The sequence below is a fragment of the Coregonus clupeaformis genome, chromosome 30 (assembly GCF_020615455.1).
Source record: "Coregonus clupeaformis isolate EN_2021a chromosome 30, ASM2061545v1, whole genome shotgun sequence".
Taxonomy (NCBI): Eukaryota; Metazoa; Chordata; class Actinopteri; order Salmoniformes; family Salmonidae; genus Coregonus; species Coregonus clupeaformis.
The window spans coordinates 31,499,591-31,523,959 of NC_059221.1; the positions used below are offsets into that span (position 1 = coordinate 31,499,591).

The 24,369-nt window shown below is 45.6% G+C and overlaps 1 protein-coding gene across 1 annotated transcript in view; it reads left to right on the forward strand.

Moving 5' to 3' along the window:
• The window catches only part of LOC121545424 (cadherin-4-like), a 146,924-nt gene that overhangs the window by 18,766 nt on the left and 103,789 nt on the right, over window positions 1-24,369 (forward strand). Inside the window, exon 3 of the mRNA XM_041855951.2 lies at window positions 7,068-7,280. Within this exon, the coding sequence (XP_041711885.2) occupies window positions 7,068-7,280 (213 nt within the window). The remainder of the gene's footprint in view (window positions 1-7,067; window positions 7,281-24,369) is intronic.

Sequence of the window (24,369 nt, forward strand, 5' to 3'; positions counted from 1 at the left end):
CCAGAAGAGCCCATGTGTCACTCAGTTCTCTGCCATCACACTGATTCACCAAGAGGACCTCTTACTGTGGGCAGCCAAGATGGGGTCACACTATGGCTGCCGTACTAGAGACCAGAGTATGTTTGTATTTGTATTTATTATGGATCCCCATTCTTCCTGGGGTCCAGCAAAATTAAGGCAGTTTATACCATTTAAAAAACATTACAATGCATTCACAAATATCACAACACACTGTGTGCCCTCAGGCCCCTACTCCACCACTACCCCATATCTACAGTACAATATTCATGTGTACGTGTGTGTATAGTGCATATGTTATCGTGTGTGTGTATGCATGTGTCTGTGCCTATGTTTGTGTTGCTTCACAGTCCCCGCTGTTCCATAAGGTGTATTGTTATCTGTTTTTTAAATATAATTTTAATGCTGTCATCAGTTACTTGATGTGGAATAGCGTTCCATGTAGTCATGGCTCTATGTAGTACTGTGCGCCTCCCATAGTCTGTTCTGGACTTTGGGACTGTGAAGAGACCTCTTGTGGCATGTCTTGTGGGGTATACATGGGTGTCGGAGCTGTGCGCCAATAGTTCAAACAGACAGCTCGGTGCATTCAACATGTCAATACCTCTCATAAATACAAGTAGTAATGAAGTCAGTCTCTCCTCCACTTTGAGCCAGGAGAGATTGGATGCATATGATTAATATTAGCTCTCTGTGTACGTCCAAGGGCCAGCCGTGCTGTTTCCTAAGTCCCTTTTTGTGGCACCTGACCACACGACTGAACAGTAGTCCAGGTGCGACAAAACTAGGGCCTGTAGGACCTGCCTTGTTGATAGTGCTGTTAAGAAGGTAGAGCAGTGCTTCATTATGAAAAGACTTCTCCCCATCTTAGCTACTTTTGTGTCAATATGTTTTGACCATGACAGTTTACAATCCAGGGTTACTCCAAGCAGTTTAGTCACCTCAACTTGCTCAATTTCCACATTATGTATTACAAGATTTAGTTGAGGTTTAGGGTTTAGTGAATGATTTGTCCCACATACGTTTTTCCAGCAGCAGACTATGATCGATAATGTCAAAAGCCACTCTGAAGTCTAACAAAACAGCCCCCACAATCATTTTTATCATCAATTGAGTCCAAGGGAGTGTGTGTGCGAGTGCCCATGGACCCAAGGCATCTCCACAGGGAATTTAACACCCAAATCCAACTGGGTTCACAGACTTTGCCCCACAGTAAGAGGCATCGATAGCCAGTCGAACTAAAGAGCAGGTCTTAGACCCTAAGCAGCTAATCCATTGTGTGTCCATTACACATTCATACTATTTAACTTAGATACTGAAGAGGGAGAAGAATTCTACTACAGCTGTAGTAATGCAAGCTGTTATATAGACAGAAGAGACAGCAAGGACACTGAGCACAATGTGATGTTTCATTATGGACATAGCGTTTTGTGGCACTCTGCTAGTAGAATAATAACTTCCAGATGTGTGTGTCGCCAAGGGCTGACTCATATCAAAGTGAGCGGGGCAATGGGAGGCTGGTAGGGGAGGGGAGGGGAAGGCCGGGATAGGAGCCAGCTGGCTGGTTACTGGTGGTACCGGAGCTGGGGGCCGCTTCCATTTCACACTCACTGACTCCTGTTCACACAGCGGGTGTCTGTGAGAGAATGGGTGTTTGTTTCTGTGTGTGTGTGTCTGAGAGAGGGATTATGTATGATCATGTGTGAATATGTTAAGTGTGTGTGTTTTAGTGTACATTTGTGTTTGTGGATAGAGTGTGTGTGTGTGCGTGCATGTGTGCGTGTGTGTGAGCTTGCATGCGTCAGTTCCTGCATGTGTGTGTATGTGTGTGCATGCATGCATGCAAGCATGTGTGTGTCTGAACTTGTGTTTGCACGTGCATGTGCATGCTTGTGTCTCTGTATGTTTTTGTGTGTCTCTGTGTGTGTTCTGTGTGTGTTCTGTGTGTGTCTCTGTGTATGTGTGTTATGTGTGTGTCTCTGTGTGTGTTCTTTATGTGTCTGTGTGTGTGTGAGTGTGGGCTAGAGAAGGGAAGAACATGTTGGAAATCTGTTGACTCTATTAAGCTGTTGTTCCAAACTTTTGAGCCTATGTCTGGCTTGGTTCTCTTCCTCTCCTCCTCTGCCATCCCTCTGTTCCTACAGCGGATGGAGGGAATGTGTTTAATTTGCTGCAGAGGAGCGCAGGCATTTCCCCTGTTAACACTTAATCAACAGTGAGTTAAACATAGTGGTCTACATGGTCGTGTCGTCTGGGCTGGTTGTGGTACACTGTTAATTTTTAAGTGCTCAGACCGTGCAGCCAGACACTGGTAGACCTCTTAGCAGGCTGTTCTGATAGGTCTGATGATGATACAGTCAGAACTAGGAAGGACAGTGACACCCTTTGAGTTAGCCCCTTGTTTGATGATTGACAGTCTAACACAATCCCCTCACCCACCAAATTATTATTATTTATTACTATCTAGTCCATTGTCTTGATTGTGTGTGTGCATGTGTGTGTGTTCATATTCATGTGTGCATGTGTGTTATTTCTGAGTTATCTCTCTGTCTCTCTCTCTCTCTCACTCACTCTCTCTCCACACACACACACACACACACACACACACAAAGACACACACACACTTACTCACCCTGTTAGAATCTGCAGATGAAAGGATTTGGAGCATGACTTATTTAGACAGGAGGGTCACATCTGCTTCTTAATATAACCACCCCCTATTTCAACCTTCCTCTTCCCCTCATCCTCTCTCCCTCCCTGATCCAATCCCTAATAACCCCAGAACCCTCCTCCCTCCCCTCCCTAGTCCCCCCACCGTGGCACTCTGAACTGGGGCAGCCAGCCCCTGCAGTCAGGCCCACTAAGCCCTCCTCCCGCTGAAGAAATAGAATACATTTGTCCAGAACCCAGCGCACATCTGTCTCCTCTTTCCATCTGACAAACCCAGTTTGGATCCATGTGCCGTAGCTGGCTAACACACTGGGTACCGGAGAGAGAGAGAGAGAGAGAGAGAGAGAGAGAGAGAGAGAGAGAGAGAGAGAGAGAGAGAGAGAGAGAGAGAGAGAGAGAGAGAGAGAGAGAGAGAGAGAGAGAGAGAGAGAGAGAGGTGTCCCCCTGAACACACACCATATGGATCTGATTCAGGCAACATGGCACATGATGACATATGATGACACATGTTACATGCGTGTTTGGAAGGGTAGTCTGTGCCTGGCACAGGAGAAGAAGAGGGTTGGATTAGATAACTGGTGATATCTGGATCGTGAAAACTTGGAAAACCATGCTAGGCAGAGAGACAGAGCTTGGGCTGTATGTGGGGCTGCAGCTCCCCTAGTGGCAGAGAGATGAAGCGCACCAACTACACTCATTCCTATGATGTTGGATACAGGAATAATTATTAATTGAGGCTGAAATCTAAATAGATGAGTCACCAAAGGAAGCATGGAATTTAAGACCAACTCCCACATTCTCAACTCCAAAAAGATTGGACAATATATTGGACAACGTCAAACATTCTAAACACGAAATGGCCAAAAGATATTTGACAGCAATGACAGAGCCAAAAAATGTCTTGCCTCTCTCTCTCCATCATGTTAACCACCAACCCTTTCCTTCCCTTCTCCCTCACCGCTCCCCTTCTTCTCACTCCTTTCCAAACACTCATCCTCCTCCCTCCCATGTTCCGTGCCATACCTGATGTTTGAAATTTGGAGCTGGATTGAAGAAACTGAACACTAAACGTTTACCCATGGGCATTGTCCCTCCCCTCTCCCCATTTCCCAAACACAGAGCGTAAACATGTCAACCTCTCCAACAGACAGGCTTCCTTTAATGCAGCTTGAAAAGCCTTTCTCCTGGACCTCCATCTGATGAACTCAGCCTGAAGGCATTGTTTCCACTGGAAGGTACAGTCCACCTTCGGAGGCATCCAGACAGCGGGGCATACAGGGGGGAGAGAGAAAAGAAGAAGTGCTTTATAGACTGTGGAAAGTTCCACGGGGCGGTAATTAGAATAAACAGCTTGTGGTGCACCAGAGCCCTGAACTTTCAATGTGTGCCAAGATCCCCTTATTTTATTCTTCCACTGTTGTATCCCTGTTCCTGCATACTTCCTGGGTTTCCCCTTGACTTTTAAATAGCGGTAGGAATCCGCAAGGCCACACATAGCAAGAAGTTTAAAGAGCGAGGGAGGTAGTGAGGGGAGGCAAGGTAGAATGAAATATTGGAATATGTATTAAAACACAAGGCTCTTTAAATGTCAATATATGGTGATTGGACCTCTCTCTTATCCGAGGAGCGGAGTTTGTTCTCACAGTCGTGATAGTGCACACACACACACATATAAACACACACACACACTCACTCACACACACAATACACTCCTGGTGGCACACAAAACCTTATCTTGCCACTGCATCTCACCCGTTAAGGTGGAAATGTCTATAACAGCTCCCTGCCCTGGAACAATGAGCAACATGAGAGCAGATGATTTGGTGAGACCTGGGGAGAGCTAAGAGACACCTGGGGTACTGTGCGTTAGCAAGGCATTATCCTAGCCCGCTGGCACACTTAACCTGTCTCACACTCCATCCACCTAGCAGCATAACAATCCCCAGCTTCTGATGAATAGTTATTATTGAGACAAGCTGTCAGGATCAGCCTACAGGGAGGAGAGGAAAAACAACAAGATGGAAATGGAGAGATGGAGAGGGCTGAGCGATGTGGTGAGATGATGATTCTGACTGAACTCTGGGCATTTGTATACTTTGTGTTATAACCCTGAGGTTTGTCAGTTTACACTGAAAACCAGAGGTGCAACTGCATGCTATCTCCATGTTAATAGCAGAGTTACCATATCCCCTGGACATACAGGATACAGTGTGTTTCTCCTAGCATAGCCTTGTATTATTCATGTGGATCCCGATCCATACAGGACACGACCCTGAGAAGCTAAAAGACTGGTTTTAGTCATACAGCAGCCCCCAGATACACATACATGAGTGTTGACGTGACATACAGTACCAGTCAAAAGTATGGACACATCTACTCATTCAAGGGTTTTTCTTTATTTTTTACGATTGTTTACATTGTAGAATAATAGTGAAGACATCAAAACTATGAAATAACACATATGGAATCATGTAGTAACCAAAAAAGTGTTAAACAAATCAAAATATATTTTATATTTGAGATTGTTCAAATAGCCACCCTTTGCCTTCATGACAGCTTTGCACACTTGGCATTTTTTCACATATGAGTTCCCACATATGCTGAGCACTTGTTGGCTGCTTTTCCTTCACTCATCCCAAACCATCTCAATTGGGTTGAGGTCGGGGGATTGTGGAGGCCAGGTCATCTGATGCAGCACTCCATCACTCTCCTTCTTGGTAAAATAGCCCTTACACAACCTGGAGGTGTGTTGGGTCATTGTCCTGTTGAAAAACAAATGATAGTCCCACTAAGCCCAAAACAGATGGGATGGCGTATCACTGCAGAATGCTGTGGTAGCCATGCTGGTTAAGTTTGCCTTGAATTCTAAATAAATCACAGACAGTGTCAACAGCAAAGCACCCCCACACCTTAACACCTCCTCCTCCATGCTTTACGGTGGGAACTACACATGCGGAGATCATCCGTTCACCCACACCGAGTCTCACAAAGACACGGCGGTTGGAACAAGAAATCTCCAATTTGGACTCCAGACCAAAGGACACATTTCTACCGGTCTAATGTCCATTGCTCGTGTTTCTTGGCCTAAGCAGGTCTCTTCTTCTTATTGGTGTCCTTTAGTAGTGGTTTCTTTGCAGCAATTCGACCATGAAGGCCTAATTCACACAGTCCCCACTGAATAGTTGATGTTGAGATGTGTCTGTTACTTGAACTCTGTGAAGCATTTATTTGAGCTGCAATTTCTGAGGCTGGTAACTCTAATGAACCTGTCCTCTGCAGCAGAGGTAACTCTGGGTCTTCCATTCCTGTGGCGGTCCTCATGAGAGCCGGTTTCATCATAGCGCTTGATGGTTTTCGTGACTGCACTTGAAGAAACTTTCAAAGTTCTTGAAATGTTCCATATTGACTGACCTTCATGATGGGCTGTCGTTTCTCTTTGCTTATTTGAGCTGTTCTTGCCATAATATGGACTTGGTCTTTTACCAAATAGGGCTATCTTCTGTATACCCCCCTACCATGTCACAACACAACTGATTGGCTCAAACGAATTAAGAAGGAAATAAATTCCACAAATTAACTTTTAACAAGGCACACCTGTTAATTGAAATGCATTCCAGGTGACTATCTCATGAAGCTGGTTGAGAGAATGCCAAGAGTGTGCAAAGCTGTCATCAAGGCAAAGGGTAGCTATTCAAAGAATCTCAAATATAAAATATATTTTGATTTGTTTAACAGTTTTATGGTTACTACATGATTCCATATGTGTTATTTCATAGTTTTGATGTCTTCACTATTATTCTACAATGTAAAAAATTGTAAAAATAAAGAAAAACCTTTGAATGAGTAGGTGTGTCCAAACTTTTGACTGGTGGTGTATGTCTGCTTGTTACGGGCTTGTCAGATATTTGATTAGATATCGAACCAATAAAATATGCAAATTAGCAACTTATCTAACTTCATACTTGGCCCTGGAAAACAATAGTTTCATAGATGCACCCAGAGTTTTGAATTGACTAAAATGTTGAATAAATGAAATACTGCATTTACGTTGTATTTACTTTGTAATTATGGATCTCAACAGTTGCCAATGCAATTCAAACTTTGTTGATACTGCATCTCACTTGATTGCACCCCACCAAAACCCACCTCACTGATTACAATCAAGACATCATTAACAACAAGACTAGGGAATGCAGGTTCCTTGTAGCCATCTTTTTCCTGATGAGAACACTAGCCTGTGGATAGAGAGTGACTCACAGTGTCCCTGGCTGTGCTGAGGGAATAGGGGTGTAAATCACACACGCACATGTGCACGTCACCATTTTATCACATAGCAACCCGCTCAACTGTATCTTTGTCCTTTTTGTCATGTTTTTCAGATCACAGAGGAAGAGGGGAAAGGAGGGGAGAGGAAGGGGGAAGAGGAGGTCAAAGCACCACCAGAGTTCCAGGCTCCACCCACTGTCATCATGTTTCCCAGGCAACAGGAGATAAGCTCCAAGGGGCTGCGGAGACAGAAGAGGGACTGGGTGATTCCACCAGTCAACGTACCTGAAAACTCCAGAGGGCCCTTCCCACAGATGCTCGTCAGCGTAAGTGACCTTTCTGATTGGTTAACTCCCAAAGTTAGACAGGAAATACTCATGACTTGAACCCTTTTTTAAAGCCCTAACAATAAATGGTTCCATGTATGGCAATTGCTATTTTAGCTACTGCAAAACACCTCATGCACCTCAATACTTTGGATTGCACACTAATGCTAACAAGTGTAATTCAAATGTCGCTGTTAGCATATCAAGTCCTTGGGTGGTCAAAACCATTTAAGAAGCAATGACCACAATGTTTTCATGAGTGATGTAAGTGTATGGTAAAAAGCCCTACAGGAGAAACGAAGAGAAGTTTATCACAACTGGTTTGAGCCTACTTCCTCTCTTTCCTCATTATGACTGGCTGTCAAGCTTGGAAGGTGATTATGCTGTGTATCTGTGATATGTGCTCAGGTATTCTAACTCCACTGATTGGGCTAAGAGCTTTTCCCCTTGGACTGAGAGCTCTGTCGCCAGACACACCAAGGCTCTCTCTCTATCTCTCTAAGCCTATACACAGTCTTTATTTTGTCTGCTGGGCTTTCACTGTGAAATAACGGTATATTGTCCCCTTTATTCAAACAATTCAGGAGTTCAGTTTTCACTTTCATAATTTAGTAAGAATTGTGGTGCCATGTTTGTAGACTTAGATAGGGTTGGGTAATGATGCATAATTATCTCAATGACAGAACTCAGGCCATCAAGGTAGATGGGGTCAAATCTGAGTTCCTTGAGTTACATAAAGGGGTGCCCCAAGGTTCGATACTCGGCCCACTACTGTTTACAATCTATATAAATAACATTGGTAATGCTGTAAAAAAGCCTTTTCACATTTCAAGTCTGATTTTCAAGCACTGCATTCAAGCACTGCCCCTATTGGATCTAAAGTTAGTGCTAAATGAAAACAAAACAAAATGCATGCTTTTATCTAGGTCCCATAACCCAGCTTTAAATGAATTTGTAATGACTGGAGTTCCTTCCTACAAATATCATGTTATCTGGCTTGATGACAAACTGTCATTTAAAAAACATGTCACTGAGCTGGTGAAGAAGTTCAAGTTCAAGGTTGGTTTATTTTACAGAAACAAAGCATGTCTGACTTTTGTTAATAGGAAGGAAATTGTCCAGGCCACTTTTATGTCTATTTTAGATTATGGGGATATTTTCTATATGCATTCAGCAGCATCTACACTTAAACCACTAGATGCTGTGTTCCATTGTGCCCTTAGGTTTATTTCTGGTGATGGTTATAAAACTCACCATTGTGTTTTGTATTAAAAAGTGGGTTGGTCCTCTTTGTATGTAAGAAGAGAGCAGCATTTTCGTGTGTTAATCTACAAAACACTCATGCAGAAACGTCCTATGTATCTATCATCATTAATTCAATTTAGCCTTACAAATGACCAAACCCGGTATCAGGTTTGGATAACACTGGAGGCCCCTTCAGTCTCCACAGAGTTGGGTAAAGCTGCTTTTAGTTTTTTTGCACCCTTTATGTGGAACAACTTACAGAGCTCTCTGAAATGAGATGTTCTGGTCCCCCTTGGTCAGTTTAGAGTAATGATTGGAGACCTCTATGTTGATAAAGGTGTCTGTTCTTCTTAATATGTTTTGTCATTTTGTATATTGATGTGTTTGATGTATTTATGCAGGGCTCATCTGTAAAAGAGATCCTAGTCTCAGTATTACTTCCCTGTCGAAATAAAGGTTAAATACAAATTTAATAAAATAATAATATTTGCACAGCTCCTTTTACTATGTAATTTGCCTCAGAAGAGTAAGTAAAAACCTTGGTCTGGATCCTGATATAAAGGAAAGTCTTGAGCGACATTAAGTAAGACAAAGTCCCTACAGTGTATCTTCAGCTAGCCAAACCAGGGCAAGAGTTCATCCCTCAAGGTGGTTTTGGGGCATTTACAAACCACAGATATAAAGCATGTTGTTTTGAACTGGGAAGATATGATACGCTTGTTGTTCAGATAGAAACCACCCCCGCAATTATGTGTTCCCATGGCCTAAACCATGCACATATCTTTCATACGTCTGTGTCCTGTGAACTGGGGATAAATATGCTCTGATCCACAAGTCTGCTGCCTGCACTATGTTTGATCATTATTCAACGGAGCTCTGCTCATTTCATATTCAAGATACGGCAGCAGTGAATAACACAAGTGACTACCATCGTAACAAATTACATTTCAGCAAAACTGCTAGTTTTCAAAAGTATGGAAAATAAACAGAAACACAGAGGGGGTTGGGGGTCGAGATTGTAAAAGCCGCACGGAAAAGAAAAGAACATGATTAAATAAATGCTTGTGTAAATGCGTTGTTGTGCCGAGCACTGCATAGTGCAGAGTCTTTCAAATTCAGAGGTTCTGAAGGCGAAAAACCTCTGGAACCCAGGCCTATGCTGTGTGCCATAGTTAATCAAAAAACATCCCTGCCAATGAATGAAACCCTACTGTTTTTTGCATCCCTTTCCCCTCTTTCCCTCCCTTTCTCTCTCTCTCTGTCTCTCTCTCTCTCTCTTTATCTGAAATATCTAGCCATCAGCTTTTCTCCCTGTTTACAGAACCCTCGTAACTTTGTGTTTGGGTTTAGATTGCGCAGAAGTAGCATTTTCCTTTTCTTTTTCTTCTTTCTTTTTCATCGTTTTTCACCATGTTTTCATTCCCTCCCAAGGGAAGGCCTGCGCAGCCACTTGAAGGAATCCCCCCCAAAAAGACAAGTCTGGGAATGAAAGGAGGAGGAGAGAAGTTTCTCTCCCTTTGTTAGACAGCAGGAGGGAGGATGGGAGGAGTATTTATAGATCTAATGTGTGTGTCCCATCTCTCCCTGGCAGGGTCTGTTCTCGTCAGAGCCCCGAGCCCCCGCTGCAACGAGACAGCTCTCCTGGGTCGAGGGGTCAGTAAAAACCAGAGAGCTGAGGAGGGAAGGAGGATAGGAGAGGGGGGAGGAATGGAGGAGAGAAAATCAAAGGAGTGTTTGGAAACGTTAGCGTGCAGCCAACACAATCCACTGCCTGTGCTGTAAATAGGCCCTGTAGGAGCTGGTGGAGGGCTGAGAGTAAACAGTTAGGAGTAGAAGAGAAGTGATGCATGCTGATGCCTCCACCAGGTTCCTATAGGCTCCTGTCTCTCTCTTTAACGATGACTGGAGGGCAGTCAGGGCCATCCTGAGACTGAGCTCCACGTACCGAGGAGAGATTTTAACAAGGCGCCAGATAGCTTTTTGTGGGGGTTTGATGTCGTTATCCTTTTTGTTGTTGCTTTGTGTGTTTGTGCTTTTGTTTTGAGGCAACCGTTCAAAGATGGCTGGTCAACATGTGAGGCAGATCATCTTTAACGATTCCCTGGTTAGACAATCCAGGAGTGTGCATTTCAATGTTCACTCTTTTATTTGACGCTATTGAGACCAGTGAAAGTGAAGATAGCTAGCTGGATAAAAGACTGTATACGTCAAGGCATATGTTTCTTTTTAATTGCTTTAAAGAAGTCTTACTACTTCAAAACTAAACCATATGACTGAGTTATGGCTATTGTCAGTTGTAGACGTCTGATCATAAAAAGCATTGTATGAGTCCCTTTGCTGTAGATGATGCCTGTATGTCAGCACGGTCAGTGTGCGTGTGTGTGTGTTTTAGAATTTGGCACAGAAGAGGGAGAGTGAGAGACAGAAACACAGGGAGGAGAGAGATAGCGCAAGAGAGAGATAGCGCAAGAGAGATACAGAAGTCCAACAGAAGGATGGAGAAGAGCAATACTATGGAGACAGACAGATGGACAGAGACATAGCTTTCAGATTGTATGTGGTGGAGGAGAGAACACCATTCTGCAGAGCTATGCCATTTGTGGGTCTCTGAAGCCTATACCTTTCTCTCCTCCCTCTCCTTCTCCCTCTCCCTCTCTTCTTTTCACTCCCTCTCTGTCTCCCTCCCTACCTCACCATTACTCAGTGCTCTGTGTGGCGTGGCTGTGAGGCTGACAGTATGATGCCTACCTTGCCTAATGGTCTGTGAAGCCAATCCGATCCTTAATGGCCTGTTCTGTCATCCGCCGCCCAACTGAATGACATCCCAGAGATGCTTTGGTCCTACCATCACACCGCTACTCTCCCCTTCTCTCCCCTGCCTGGCAGAGGGGCCGTCAGCGGGACAGACAGGGTGACAGCAGCCCTCACTTCCCCTCTGCCTCTCCGCCAGACCAGGCTCTGTCACTTTGATCAGGCCACCGCTGCAAGGGACAGGTTTGGTAACAAGGCCGCGGCCACTACCCAGGAGTCTTCCCCAGGCCCTGGGCCCTGTCAGTGGGGTTGTGACTGGGGGAAGTGTTGATTGGATGAGTGAGGTGCTAGTTGACACGCCGAACAGTGCCCAGACTTGTTGTACTCCATGGCCAGGGAAGTGTAAGCGAACTCAGAGAGACTGCTTTAGGCCCAGTGCCGAGACTACTGCTACTGTATCGAGGTCCTTAGCCTCTAGCTAGCATGTGTTAATCAAGGCTTATTGCCATCAGTCCTACTGTACTGTACAAAGCCCTACAGCGTTTAGTGTGTCTGTATCAACACATATAGCGTTGTACAATTGAGTGCTCAAATATCTGGGCCTGTAGACTGTAGTCTCTAGTTCGACTGTACGAAGAACCTTAACCTTTATCTCGACTGGCTACGGGGTCCTCATGCCAGCAGCTCTGTTTGAGGCTGTTTTCAGAGTTCCCAGTGAAGTATCTTTCTAGCACTACTCTTCTCTAGAGCAGATGGAGCTGAACGATACACAACTTTAACAAGCTGCAAGAAGAAAGACCAACAAAGAGACAGGCTTGGACAAGGCAATGAAAACATGAGAGCCTTTCTAGAAGAAGAAGTAAAAAGCAAGAAAGCTAAGAAAAGGAGAAAAAAAGCAAAGAAAATAGGGAAATAATGAAGCAGGAATGTTATGATTTAACTGGATAGAACCCAAATGCAGACAAGTACACCAAGCCAGAGAAGTTTTAACAGGTTTATTATAATGTTCAATAGTCCAGGTTTCCAATAAATGGGGAAGAGCAAGTCCAGGTTACAGGGAGGGTACAGATCCAGGTCAGGGCAGGTGTGGTACCGTAATGTCCTAGTGTCCGTGGTGAGTCCAAAGGAGAGGCCCGATAGTGGAGAGCAGGATGGTGGTGGCAGGAGTGAAGCGGAGGCAGGAGTCAGGTTCCAAATATCTGTGGCACAGGAGAAAAAGTAAATAAACAGTCCAAAAAAACACAAGAGCGAAAACAGACAGGTTGAGTCGGCAGCGAGACTAACATGGTTGTCTTGACTATGATCTGACGATGAGTGGAAAGTTTGACCGGGTCTTAAAGGCTGAGGTGATTATGGTGAATGAGCTGCAGCTGGAACCCTGACTCCCGCACACCAGACTTCACTCCTGCAATCAAGGACAGACAGAGGGGAGGGGAGAGCAGAGAGAGAGCTACCTAGCAGCAGTAGGCCTAACAGTACCCCCCTCTACGGACGCCACCTGGCGGCCGACAGGGTTTATCAGGATGTAACCTATGAAACTCACGAACCAGAGCAGGATCCACAATGAAGCTCCTGGGCACCCAGGAACGTTCCTCAGGACCATAACCCTCCCAATCCACCAGGTACTGGAAACCACGACCCCGGCGGCGAACATCCAGAAGTCGCCGGACAGTGTAGACCGGACCCCCACCCACGATCTTGGGCGGAGGAGGGGGACGAGAGGGCGGGCACAAAGGGCTAACCGACACAGGCTTAATCTGGGAAACATGAAAGGTGGAATGAACCCGTAGGGAGGCAGGAAGCTGTAGCTTAACCGCGCAGGGGTTAACAATAGACAGTATCTTGAACGGTCCTATAAAACGAGGCGCCATCTTCTTCGACTCCACCTTCAATGGAAGGTCCCGTGACTTCAGCCATACCTCTTGACCAGGAGAGTAACCGGGAGCCTGGGACCGGTGACGGTTGGCTTGCCTCTGCATGTACGCGAAGCTCGGGACAGAGCTACCCTGGCCTTCCTCCAGACCTTGCAGCAGCGGCGCATGTGGGACTGCACCGAGGGTACCGCAAGTTCCCTCTCTTGGGAAGGGAACAGGGAGGTTGATAACCCAGAGCACACAGAAAAGGAGACAAACCAGAGGAAGCGTTAGTCAAGGTGTTATGAGCATATTCCACCCAGGGGAGCATGGAGCTCCATGACCCAGGGTTAGACCCAGTGACACAGCGAAGTGCGGTCTCCATCTCCTGGTTCGCTCTCTCGGCTTGCCCGTTGGTCTGGGGGTGATATCCAGAGGACAGGCTGGATGTAATGCCCAAAGCTTTACAGAAAGCTTTCCACACCTGGGAGACAAACTGGGGACCCCTGTCAGAGACAATATCCGTGGGTAGACCATGAGAGCGGAACACATGTTCAACCAAAATATCAGCCGTCTCTCTGGCAGTGGGCAGTTTAGGTAGGGCCAAAAATGAGCGAACTTAGAAAAACGATCAATCACCGTAAGAATGACAGTCTTACCAGATGAGGGGGAAGTCCAGTGACAAAATCCATAGCGATATGCGACCAGGGCCGGCTGGGTATAGGTAGAGGTCGTGAGATGACCAGCGCTGGCCTGGGTGGAGTTTTTACTTCGTGCACATACCGTACAAGCAGCAATGAAGGCTCGAGTGTCCGCCTCCATCGTGGCCCACCAGAACTTCCGTCGCACAAAGTCAAGGGTCCGCGAAACTCCAGGGTGACAGGTAAGGGAGACGAGTGAGCCCACTGAAGTACCTGGGAGCGAGCAGACTCAGGGACAAACATCCGGTTAGGAGGACCCCTCCCAGGGTCAGCTTGATGATGTTGAGCCTGTCTAACAATCCCCTCGATGTCACATGTGATGACTGCAATACTGCAGGTAGGAGGCAAAATGGGTTCAGGGTTACTACCAGTATCAACAGCCGAATGAACACGAGACAGGGCGTCAGGCTTGACGTTGCGTGACCCAGGACGGTAAGACAGAGAAAAATTGAATCTCCCAAAAAATAGTGCCCACCTGGCTTGACGGGGTTGAGCTGCTTCGCTGACTGGAGGTAAGCCAGATTCTTATGATCCGTCCAAACGATGAAGGGTTGTTCCGCCTCCAACCAATGTCGCCACTCCTCGAGAGCCAGCTTAACGGCGAGCAGTTCACGATTTCCAACATCATAATTCCTCTCTGCCTGAGAAAGTTTCCTTGAGAGAAAAGCACAGGGATGCAGTTTGTTATCTTCAGGAGAACGTTGTGACAACACTGCACCTACCCCAGTGTCGGATGCATCCACCTCCACGACAAACTGGCGGTCGGGGTCCGGCTGCATCAGAATGGGAGCCGAGGCGAAGCGATGTTTCAGTTCTTCGAACGCTGATTCGGCCCCTTCATTCCAAGCAAACGGTCGTGAGATGGAGGTGAGAGCGGTGAGTGGCGCCGCAATGCGGCTGTAGTCCTTGATGAACCTCCTATAGAAGTTCGCAAACCCCAGGAATCGTTGAAGTTGTTTGCGGGTAGAGGGAGCTGGCCAGTCCGTGACAGCAGAGATCTTAGCTGGGTCCATCCGCAGCTCCCCCTGAGCTATGATGTAACCCAAAAAGAGGTCTCAGACACATGAAATTCACATTTCTCCATCTTCACAAACAGTTTGTTCTCCAACAACCTTTGCAACACCTGGCGCACATGCAGTTCATGTTCCTGGGAGGACTCTGAGAAAATCAAGATATCATCCAGATAGACAAAAACAAACCGATTCAACATGTCCCGAAGGACATCATTGACTAGTGCCTGAAAAACAGCAGGGGCATTAGACAACCCAAAAGGCATAACCCGATACTCAAAATGTCCCAAGGGTGTGTTGAAGGCAGTCTTCCATTCATCACCCTTACGAATGCGCACCAGGTGATACGCATTTCGTAGATCCAGTTTCGTAAAGATGGTAGCACCATGAAGGAGGGGAAAAGCAGAATTAATCAAAGGCAGAGAATACTTGTTCTTAATGGTGATGTTGTTAAGTCCACGGTAATCAATACAGGGTCTGAGGGTCTTATCCTTCTTAGCAACAAAAAGAATCCCGCTCCTACAGGTGACGAGGAAGGACGCATAATACCTGCCGCCAAGGAGTCCCGAATGTAGTTCTCCATAGCCTCCGTCTCCGGCCGGGAGAGATTGTACAGGCGACTGCTGGGGAGCGGGGCTCCTGGCTGGAGGTCAATGGCGCAGTCGTAAGGCCGGTGAGGAGGAAGAGAAGTAGCTCTGTGTTTGCAGAAAACGGATGCCAGGTCATGATACACGTCAGGAACAGCAGAAAGATCCATGGACTCCAGTGGAGGTTGAGGCACAGTACTGGCAGGGAGTCTGAGCAGAACACAAACAATTCACATGACAAAATGTGCGCCATGAAACAATGCTACCTGTCACCCAATCAATGTGTGGATTGTGTTTTATGAGCCAGGGGATACCAAGGACCAGGGAGTCTGTGGGCAGTCGATAATATGGAATTGAATGTTCTCCTGATGATTTCCCGACACTCTAAGACAAACAGGAACAGTCTGATGGGTAATGCGGGTCAACAATTGTCCATTTAGACCCTTAGCCTGCAGCGGACAGTCCATAGGAACAGTCTCCAAATCCATTTGTTGAGCCCACTCTCTATCCAAAAAGCTTTCGTCGGCACCAGAGTCAATCAGCGCACTAACAGAGAAATTCTGGGACTGCCACTGGAGGGATGTCTGGAGCAGAATGCGGGGAGAAGAGGAAGAATCCGCTGCTCGGCTCACCAAAACTTCTCCCATAAATGATGAGCCGGCCCTTTTCCCGGACGAACTGGGCAGGAAGGAACGAAATGACCAGCTTCTCCACAATACAGGCAGACCCGAGCCTGAATACGACGTGCACGCTCCTCTGAGGACAACCGTGCACGACCCACCTCCATGGCTTCGGGTTCCAGTGCTCCTCGTATCGACTCGGGAAGACACGGCTCTCTCCGTAGGGACGATGCAGGGAGGAGTTTGTTGATGACAGACAGGTTGCTTGGAACTAACACTCCTCTCCCGGCGGCGCTCCCGAATCCGATTATCCAACCTGATAGTGAGTGAAATAAGATTATCCAGCGTAGGCGATTCATCATATGACACCAATTCATCTTTTAAAGTCTCAGACAAAGCATTGATGAACACTCCTTGTAATGCCTCGTCATTCCAACCACTCACTGCTGCTAAAGTCCGAAACTCCACTGCCATCTCCGCCACACTACGAGCCCCCTGCCGAAGAGAAAACAACCGTTTCGCAGCCTCCTTGCCTCGTACGGGGTGGTCAAAACCTTCCTCATCTCCGTGGTGAAGGCCACGTAAGCGTTGCAAATGTCCGACTGACTCTCCCAGACCGCGGATCCCCAGGCACGAGCGGAACCGCTAGTAGAGTTGATAAGGTAGGCAATACGGGCTCTTTCTGAGGCGTAGGTGAGGGGCTGTTGTTCAAACACTAACGAGCATTGAGTCAAAAAATCGCCACAGGTTCCCATGTTCCCGTCATAGCGCTCTGGAGCAGGAACAAAAGGCTCTCTGATCTGGGCTGAAGGGGTAGTAAGGGCAGACACTTGATTGGTGAGTAATTGAACCTGATTAAGCAGCACCTGACTGTCCTCAGCAATCGTCTTAAACAGGGTATCATGTTGGCCAAGTAGAATGCCCTGATTGGCTATGGCAGTCCAAATTTGAGTGCACTCTGGGGTGGTATCCGAACTACTGTCTGCTGGGTTCATGTTGGTCAGATCATACTGTTATGATTTAACTGGATAGAACCCAAATGCAGACAAGTACACCAAGCCAGAGAAGTTTTAACAGGTTTATTATAATGTTCAATAGTCCAGGTTTCCAATAAATGGGGAAGAGCAAGTCCAGGTTACAGGGAGGGTACAGATCCAGGTCAGGGCAGGTGTGGTACCGTAATGTCCTAGTGTCCGTGGTGAGTCCAAAGGAGAGGCCCGATAGTGGAGAGCAGGATGGTGGTGGCAGGAGTGAAGCGGAGGCAGGAGTCAGGTTCCAAATATCTGTGGCACAGGAGAAAAAGTAAATAAACAGTCCAAAAAACACAAGAGCGAAAACAGACAGGTTGAGTCGGCAGCGAGACTAACATGGTTGTCTTGACTATGATCTGACGATGAGTGGAAAGTTTGACCGGGTCTTAAAGGCTGAGGTGATTATGGTGAATGAGCTGCAGCTGGAACCCTGACTCCCGCACACCAGACTTCACTCCTGCAATCAAGGACAGACAGAGGGGAGGGGGAGAGCAGAGAGAGAGCTACCTAGCAGCAGTAGGCCTAACAAGGAAGGAGTAATTCCTCACACTAAACAGTTCTTTGTCATTTCCTTTCTGCTCCAGCCAATCAGACATCAATAGCATATATTGATTTTGAAACTCTCCATTGATCTCCTGCGGCAGAGAGGCATCGATATCTCCTGCTCGGTTAAATAAAGACTCAACTTGGCCCCCTCTGATCGCAACCAACCACCTTCAGCAAAAAGCCAACAACACCTCTGATGAAAGAATACGCTTAACCAGAGAACATACTTGGAGTACTGTATCTACCAACAGCCTATTTGTATCGTAACTCACAGTGGAAGCTGTGTGGTTTGGGGCATGAAGAATAGCATGTTTACATGGGTAAGATAATGATGGGTATGGGATACCTGGAAGGGGCTTCCTCATTGCTGCTTGTTAACCTTTTACTGGAGTGGGTTAAATCAGGGTCACACAGAGAGTTTCTTGGTAGTTTTAAACAAATCTACTTTGAAACAAAAGCATACACCTCACACACATGTTTTTTTTTTAACATTTTAATCATTTAGCAGACACTCTTATCCAGAGCGACTTACAGTTAGTGAGTGCAAACATTTTTCATACTGGCCCCCCGTGGGAAACGAACCCACAACCCTGGCGTTGCAAGCGCCATGCTCTACCAACTGAGCTACACGGAGCTAACTCTCCCACTTCTTTTCCTTTAATCTCTCCATTTTCTCAATCCTCTCTCTCTCTGCCCTCTCTCTCCTCTCCTTCCACTCTGAGTGAGAGCTAATGGCTCCATGTTTTTTAAGAATCAGTCTGGTTATGTGAGCAGACAGACAATTATCTAACGCAGGAGATGAGCCCTGAAATTATACCTCTGAATAATGCTGCAATTTCAGCCAAAGCTCCACCACTCTGAGTCGGAATGCTGCCTGCACTTCTTTGGGATGTTATCTTTGGTTTGGAGAGTTTAAGGAATTGTCCTTGGGGTTGAGTAGTTTTATCTGAGGATAAAAGTCAGTAGACATGATCTTGACTGATGTGCCACAGAAAAAGGGTTTTGTTGTCCACAGTTAGGCTGAACGACTGCCCTGGTACAAGTGGGTAATTGTCAAAGGCCCTTATTGATTTGGAAGAAGGGGAACATTTTGATTCAAACATTTATTTGTCCCATAGTGTGCTTTTATTGACTGTTAATTCAGGCCTTACAGAGTCAGTCCTACTGGACGGTTGTTGGGATGTTCATGGTGGAAGTTAAAAAATCAAAGCTGTTGTTTCTTATCAATGTCCTCTTGTGTTTCTTTGTGCAATTGCCCCCACTGTCACGCTCGTCTAAGGAGGAGGACCAAGGCGCAGCGTTGAAGGCAAACATATTATTTATTTAATAAATGATCACACGATCAAAACAACAAAACGAAACCGTGACGTCCCTGGTTACATACACCAACCAACACGGAACAAGAAACCACAAATAATGCATGCCTAACGGCTACCTAAGTATGACTCCCAATCAGAGACAACGAGCTACAGCCGTCTCTGATTGGGAGCCACCCTGGCCAACATAGAATTACAACAACTAGAACATAAACAAATGAAAACTCACACCCTGGCTCAACATACTAGAGTCCCCAGAGCCAGGGCGTGACACCCACTTCATAGCTAAGATATAATAAATAAAATAATATGCCATTTAGCAGACGCTTTTATCCAAAGCGACTTACAGTCATGTGCGCATACATTTTTACGTATGGGTGGTCCCGTGGATTGAACCCACTACCCTGGCAATACAAGCGCCATGCTCTACCAATTGAGCTACAGAGGACAACAAGATGAGTCATACTGGTAAAGTATTCTGTGTGGTGTGTGTGTTTATGTGTGTGTATAAATGTGTGTGTGTGTGTGTGTGTGTGTGTGTGTGTGTGTGTGTGTGTGTCTGTGTGTGTGTGTGTGTGCGTCTGTGCATCTCTGTGCTTACAGTACCTGCCAGAGCACCTGTGCTCCAGTTTCTCCTTCTCTCAGGAGCTCATTTAGTACACCATTTTCAGAACCCAATGAGAGAAACCCCCTGAGGTGGCTGCTTTCTTTTCAGCGTACATTTACCCTTGATTAATGACTACAGCGCTCCATTGACATACGCAGCAACAACAAAAACAGCAAGCAGAAGAGAGAAAGAGACAAAAGAAGAGGGGGGGGGGGACATTGAAAGACAAAAAAAACTAAGGATTGTGATGTATTGGAAGCGATGGGTGTGTTTGTGTGTGTGTGCCTGCGTGTGTGTGTGGGTGTCACTGCGTGTGTGTGTCCCTGTGTGTGTGTGCATGTGTGTGTGTACAGGTGTGTGTAGGGAGACTCCAGAAGGATTAAACGATAGGCTGGGTCTGTGTTTGGGTCTGATAGACTTCCCAGAGCCCTAGCAGCCATGGCCTCTTCCCCCAGCTCTAATGAAGCCTTCTGGCCTATGCCTCCTCTGGCCATGCCAACACTGCACCGCTCCAATCTACCACTTCACCCTTCTCTCTTTCTCTCCCTTAATCTCTCTCTCTCTCCCTTTTCGGTCCCCTGCTGAGTCTTACAGCACTTAAAATCACACTCATACACACACATAACACATACAGCTTGTCCTAAACAGACTGCAAACTGGGTGTGTCATGCTGCTGCCTTTGTACACACACATTGTTTGGTAAAAAATGTTTTATCCTGGAACAATGGGACCTAGAAAGTTGAGCCAAGTACACAACCATCTTCTTTTGTCGAGCCAGTCCACCACAGAGCGTGCGGGAGGGGAGAAACACAGGGTTGAGAGTATTTAAGAATCACAGGCCCATCCAATTCCCAAGTCACCAGGAAACCGCAGTGTTCCCCATATGGAATGCTTTATGAATGTGAAATTACAAATAACTAATTTTCTGGGCAAAATAAGTCCAGGCTGTGAAAATAGAAAACAGTGACGCACACACGCATGTATGCACGCACATACACGGATGCACCAGTGGAGGCTCCTCAGAGGAGGAAGGGGAGGACCATCCTACTCAATTAATTTCATAACAATAAAAATGGTGAAACATTAAAAAAGTTATCCTTTTTAGATAAAACAGTACTAAATATATTCACGTCACGAAATAATTGATTAAAACAAACTTTTTTGCAATAAAGGTCTACAGTAGCCTCAACAGCACTCTGTAGGGTAGCGCCATGGTGTAGCTGGAGGACAGGTAGCTTCCGTCCTCTTCTGGGTACATTGACTTCAATACAAAACCTAGGAGGCTCATGGTTTTTACCCCCTTCCATAGACTTACACAGTAATTATGACTTCCAGAGGACGTCCTCCAACCTATTAGAGCTCTTGCAGCATGAACTGACATATTGTCCACCCAATCAAAGGATCAGAGAATGAATCTAGTACTGAAAGCATAAGCTACAGCTAGCTAGCGCTGCAGTGCATAAAATGTGGTGAGTGGTTGACTCATAGAGAGAAAGACAATAGTTGAACAGTTTTGAACAAATTAATTTATTCAAAAATGAAGGAGAAGCAAGAGCGAGAGAGAGATTTTGTCATTTGTTTTCACTTTCACTTTCAGTTACTTAGCTAGCAAATGCAGCTAGCTAGTTTAGCCTACTCAAACACCCGGCTCAAACAGAGGGATGTTATGTTAGCTAGCTGGCTATGACTATCCAACACAACACTGGAACTCTTCCAAGTCAAGGTAAGCTTTTAGTTGAAAAAATGTATTGCCACCGGGGCCCGCCGGTGTAAATGCTATACTGCTTACTGACTGTACACTGTACTGCATGATTGTAGCGGGTTTACTAACGCGTTAGTTCTATTAGCTGTGTTGACTATGACATTGCATTAGCTAATACAGTGGGGAAAAAAAGTATTTAGTCAGCCACCAATTGTGCAAGTTCTCCCACTTAAAAAGATGAGAGATGCCTGTAATTTTCATCATAGATACACGTCAACTATGACAAAAAAAATGAGATTTTTTTCCCCAGAAAATCACATTGTAGGATTTTTTATGAATTTATTTGCAAATTATGGTGGAAAATAAGTATTTGGTCAATAACAAAAGTTTCTCAATACTTTGTTATATACCCTTTGTTGGCAATGACACAGGTCAAACGTTTTCTGTAAGTCTTCACAAGGTTTTCACACACTGTTGCTGGAATTTTGGCCCATTCCTCCATGCAGATCTCCTTAGAGCAGTGATGTTTTGGGGCTGTCGCTGGGCAACACGGACTTTCAACTCCCTCCAAAGATTTTCTAGGGGGTTGAGATCTGGAGACTGGCTAGGCCACTCCAGGACCTTGAAATGCTTCTTACGAAGCCACTCCTTCGTTGCCCGGGCGGTGTGTTTGGGATCATTGTCATGCTGAAAGACCCAGCCACGTTTCATCTTCAATGCCCTTGCTGATGGAAGGAGGTTTTCACTCAAAATCTCACGATACATGGCCCCATTCATTCTTTCCTTTACACGGATCAGTCGTCCTGGTCCCTTTGCAGAAAAACAGCCCCAAAGCATGATGTTTCCACCCCCATGCTTCACAGTAGGTATGGTGTTCTTTGGATGCAACTCAGCATTATTTGTCCTCCAAACACGACGAGTTGAGTTTTTACCAAAAAAGTTCTATTTTGGTTTCATCTGACCATATGACATTCTCCCAATCCTCTTCTGGATCATCCAAATGCACTCTAGCAAACTTCAGACGGGCCTGGACATGTACTGGCTTAAGCAGGGGGGACACGTCTGGCACTGCAGGATTTGAGTCCCTGGCGGCGTAGTGTGTTACTGATGGTAGGCTTTGTTACTTTGGTCCCAGCTCTCTGCAGGTCATTCACTAGGTCCCCCCCGTGTGGTTCTGGGATTTTTGCTCACCGTTCTTGTGATCATTTTGACCCCACGGGGTGAGATCTTGTGTGGAGCCCCAGATTGAGGGAGATTATCAGTGGTCTTGTATGTCTTCCATTTCCTAATAATTGCTCCCACAGTTGATTTCTTCAAACCAAGCTGCTTACCTATTGCAGATTCAGTCTTCCCAGCCTGGTGCAGGTCTACAATTTTGTTTCTGGTGTCCTTTGACAGCTCTTTGGTCTTGGCCATAGTGGAGTTTGGAGTGTGACTGTTTGAGGTTGTGGACATGTGTCTTTTATACTGATAACAAGTTCAAACAGGTGCCATTAATACAGGTAACGAGTGGAGGACAGAGGAGCCTCTTAATGAAGAAGTTACAGGTCTGTGAGAGCCAGAAATCTTGCTTGTTTGTAGGTGACCAAATACTTATTTTCCACCATAATTTGTAAATAAATTCATAAAAAATCCTACAATGTGATTTTCTGGATTTCTTTTTTCTCAATTTGTCTGTCATAGTTGACGTGTACCTATGATGAAAATTACATGCCTCTCTCATCTTTTTAAGTGGGAGAACTTGCACAATTGGTGGCTGACTAAATACTTTTTTTCCCCACTGTATGGTGACAACGATGTAGGTGATATGGTTTGGCTTGGAACATTTTATTTTGCCTGGTCACATACAGCTGATGTATTGTGCATTGAAGTCCACAAGCGAAGGGAAAAGGTGAGCGGAGAATAGCACATAGATGCGAGAAGGAATGCAACGTGGCTGCTAAGGAGTGTATTTATTTTAGCAGATTCTGTTGAAAAACGTTTCTTAAACGGATGTAAACGGAACGAAACGGGGATAAACATACCTGATTTTGTCCAATAGAAACTCTCGTTTGCAACTGTTGGACTAATGATTACACCCCAGATCAGATAGATGCAGGCAAGAGTGTGCAAGGTGGTATTGAATATGTCACTGTCTGTCCATGTTTCACTGGCTGTCGCCTCAAATATTTATCTCAACCTGTGTGCACCTACGCTGTAAACTTTCATTCATAAGCTAGGTTATAGCAACCTCATGATGGGTATCGGTAAAATTTGATTATCATGTAAACCTATGGATGTTACATTGAACTGGGTGAATGGAATATGAATGACAGTCATCCAATATGCTGTAATAGAAATAAGGCCATGCTCATGAAAAAAAATTATCGTCTTCCCTCATCTTAAACGGCACCGACCGCCTTTGGGACGCACAAACACCCCCCACACACACACACACACACACACACACACACACACACACACACACACACACAGAGAAACACGCACACACACACTCACATACACACACACACACACACACACACAGCCCACAGCCAGCCAGGAAGTAAGGAGTTCATCATGTCAAAGGGAAACAGAGGGATCAGGAAAGAGAAGAAACAGCCTCTTAAAAGACAGGGGAAACGAGGGAGGAAATGGAGGAGAGGAGATCGCTGTCTTTAAATCTCTCCTCTATTGGAGCAGGGGCCAATAGCAATGTCAACGTTTCATTCACTCCTTGTTTTATTCAATAACACATCTTGGCTCATTTCTCAACCTCTTTGTTTGATTTAATCTCCTAAAGAATTCACATTGAATGTTTTCCTTCCAAACCCCATTTGTGTTTCTCTTCCAGCTTTCCCAGTCTGAGACGCAGTAAATCACCTCACTAAATACACACTCTAATATTTATTTTTCGTTTCAACATGACAGTTGAAAAAATGCCTTTTCAGCGATCGTCTTTGCTCAAAATGTTAAGCGATAATGTGCATGAGGCTGACGAAAGGAGCTCTGGCAGACCTCTCTAGGATATCAGAGGTGCTGGTACTCACACAGACTGAATATTCATACTGTGAATAATGTAGAATAGCCCTCATGATGCTATAATCATAATGGGGTTGGAGGAGCTCATCTTTAAATTCT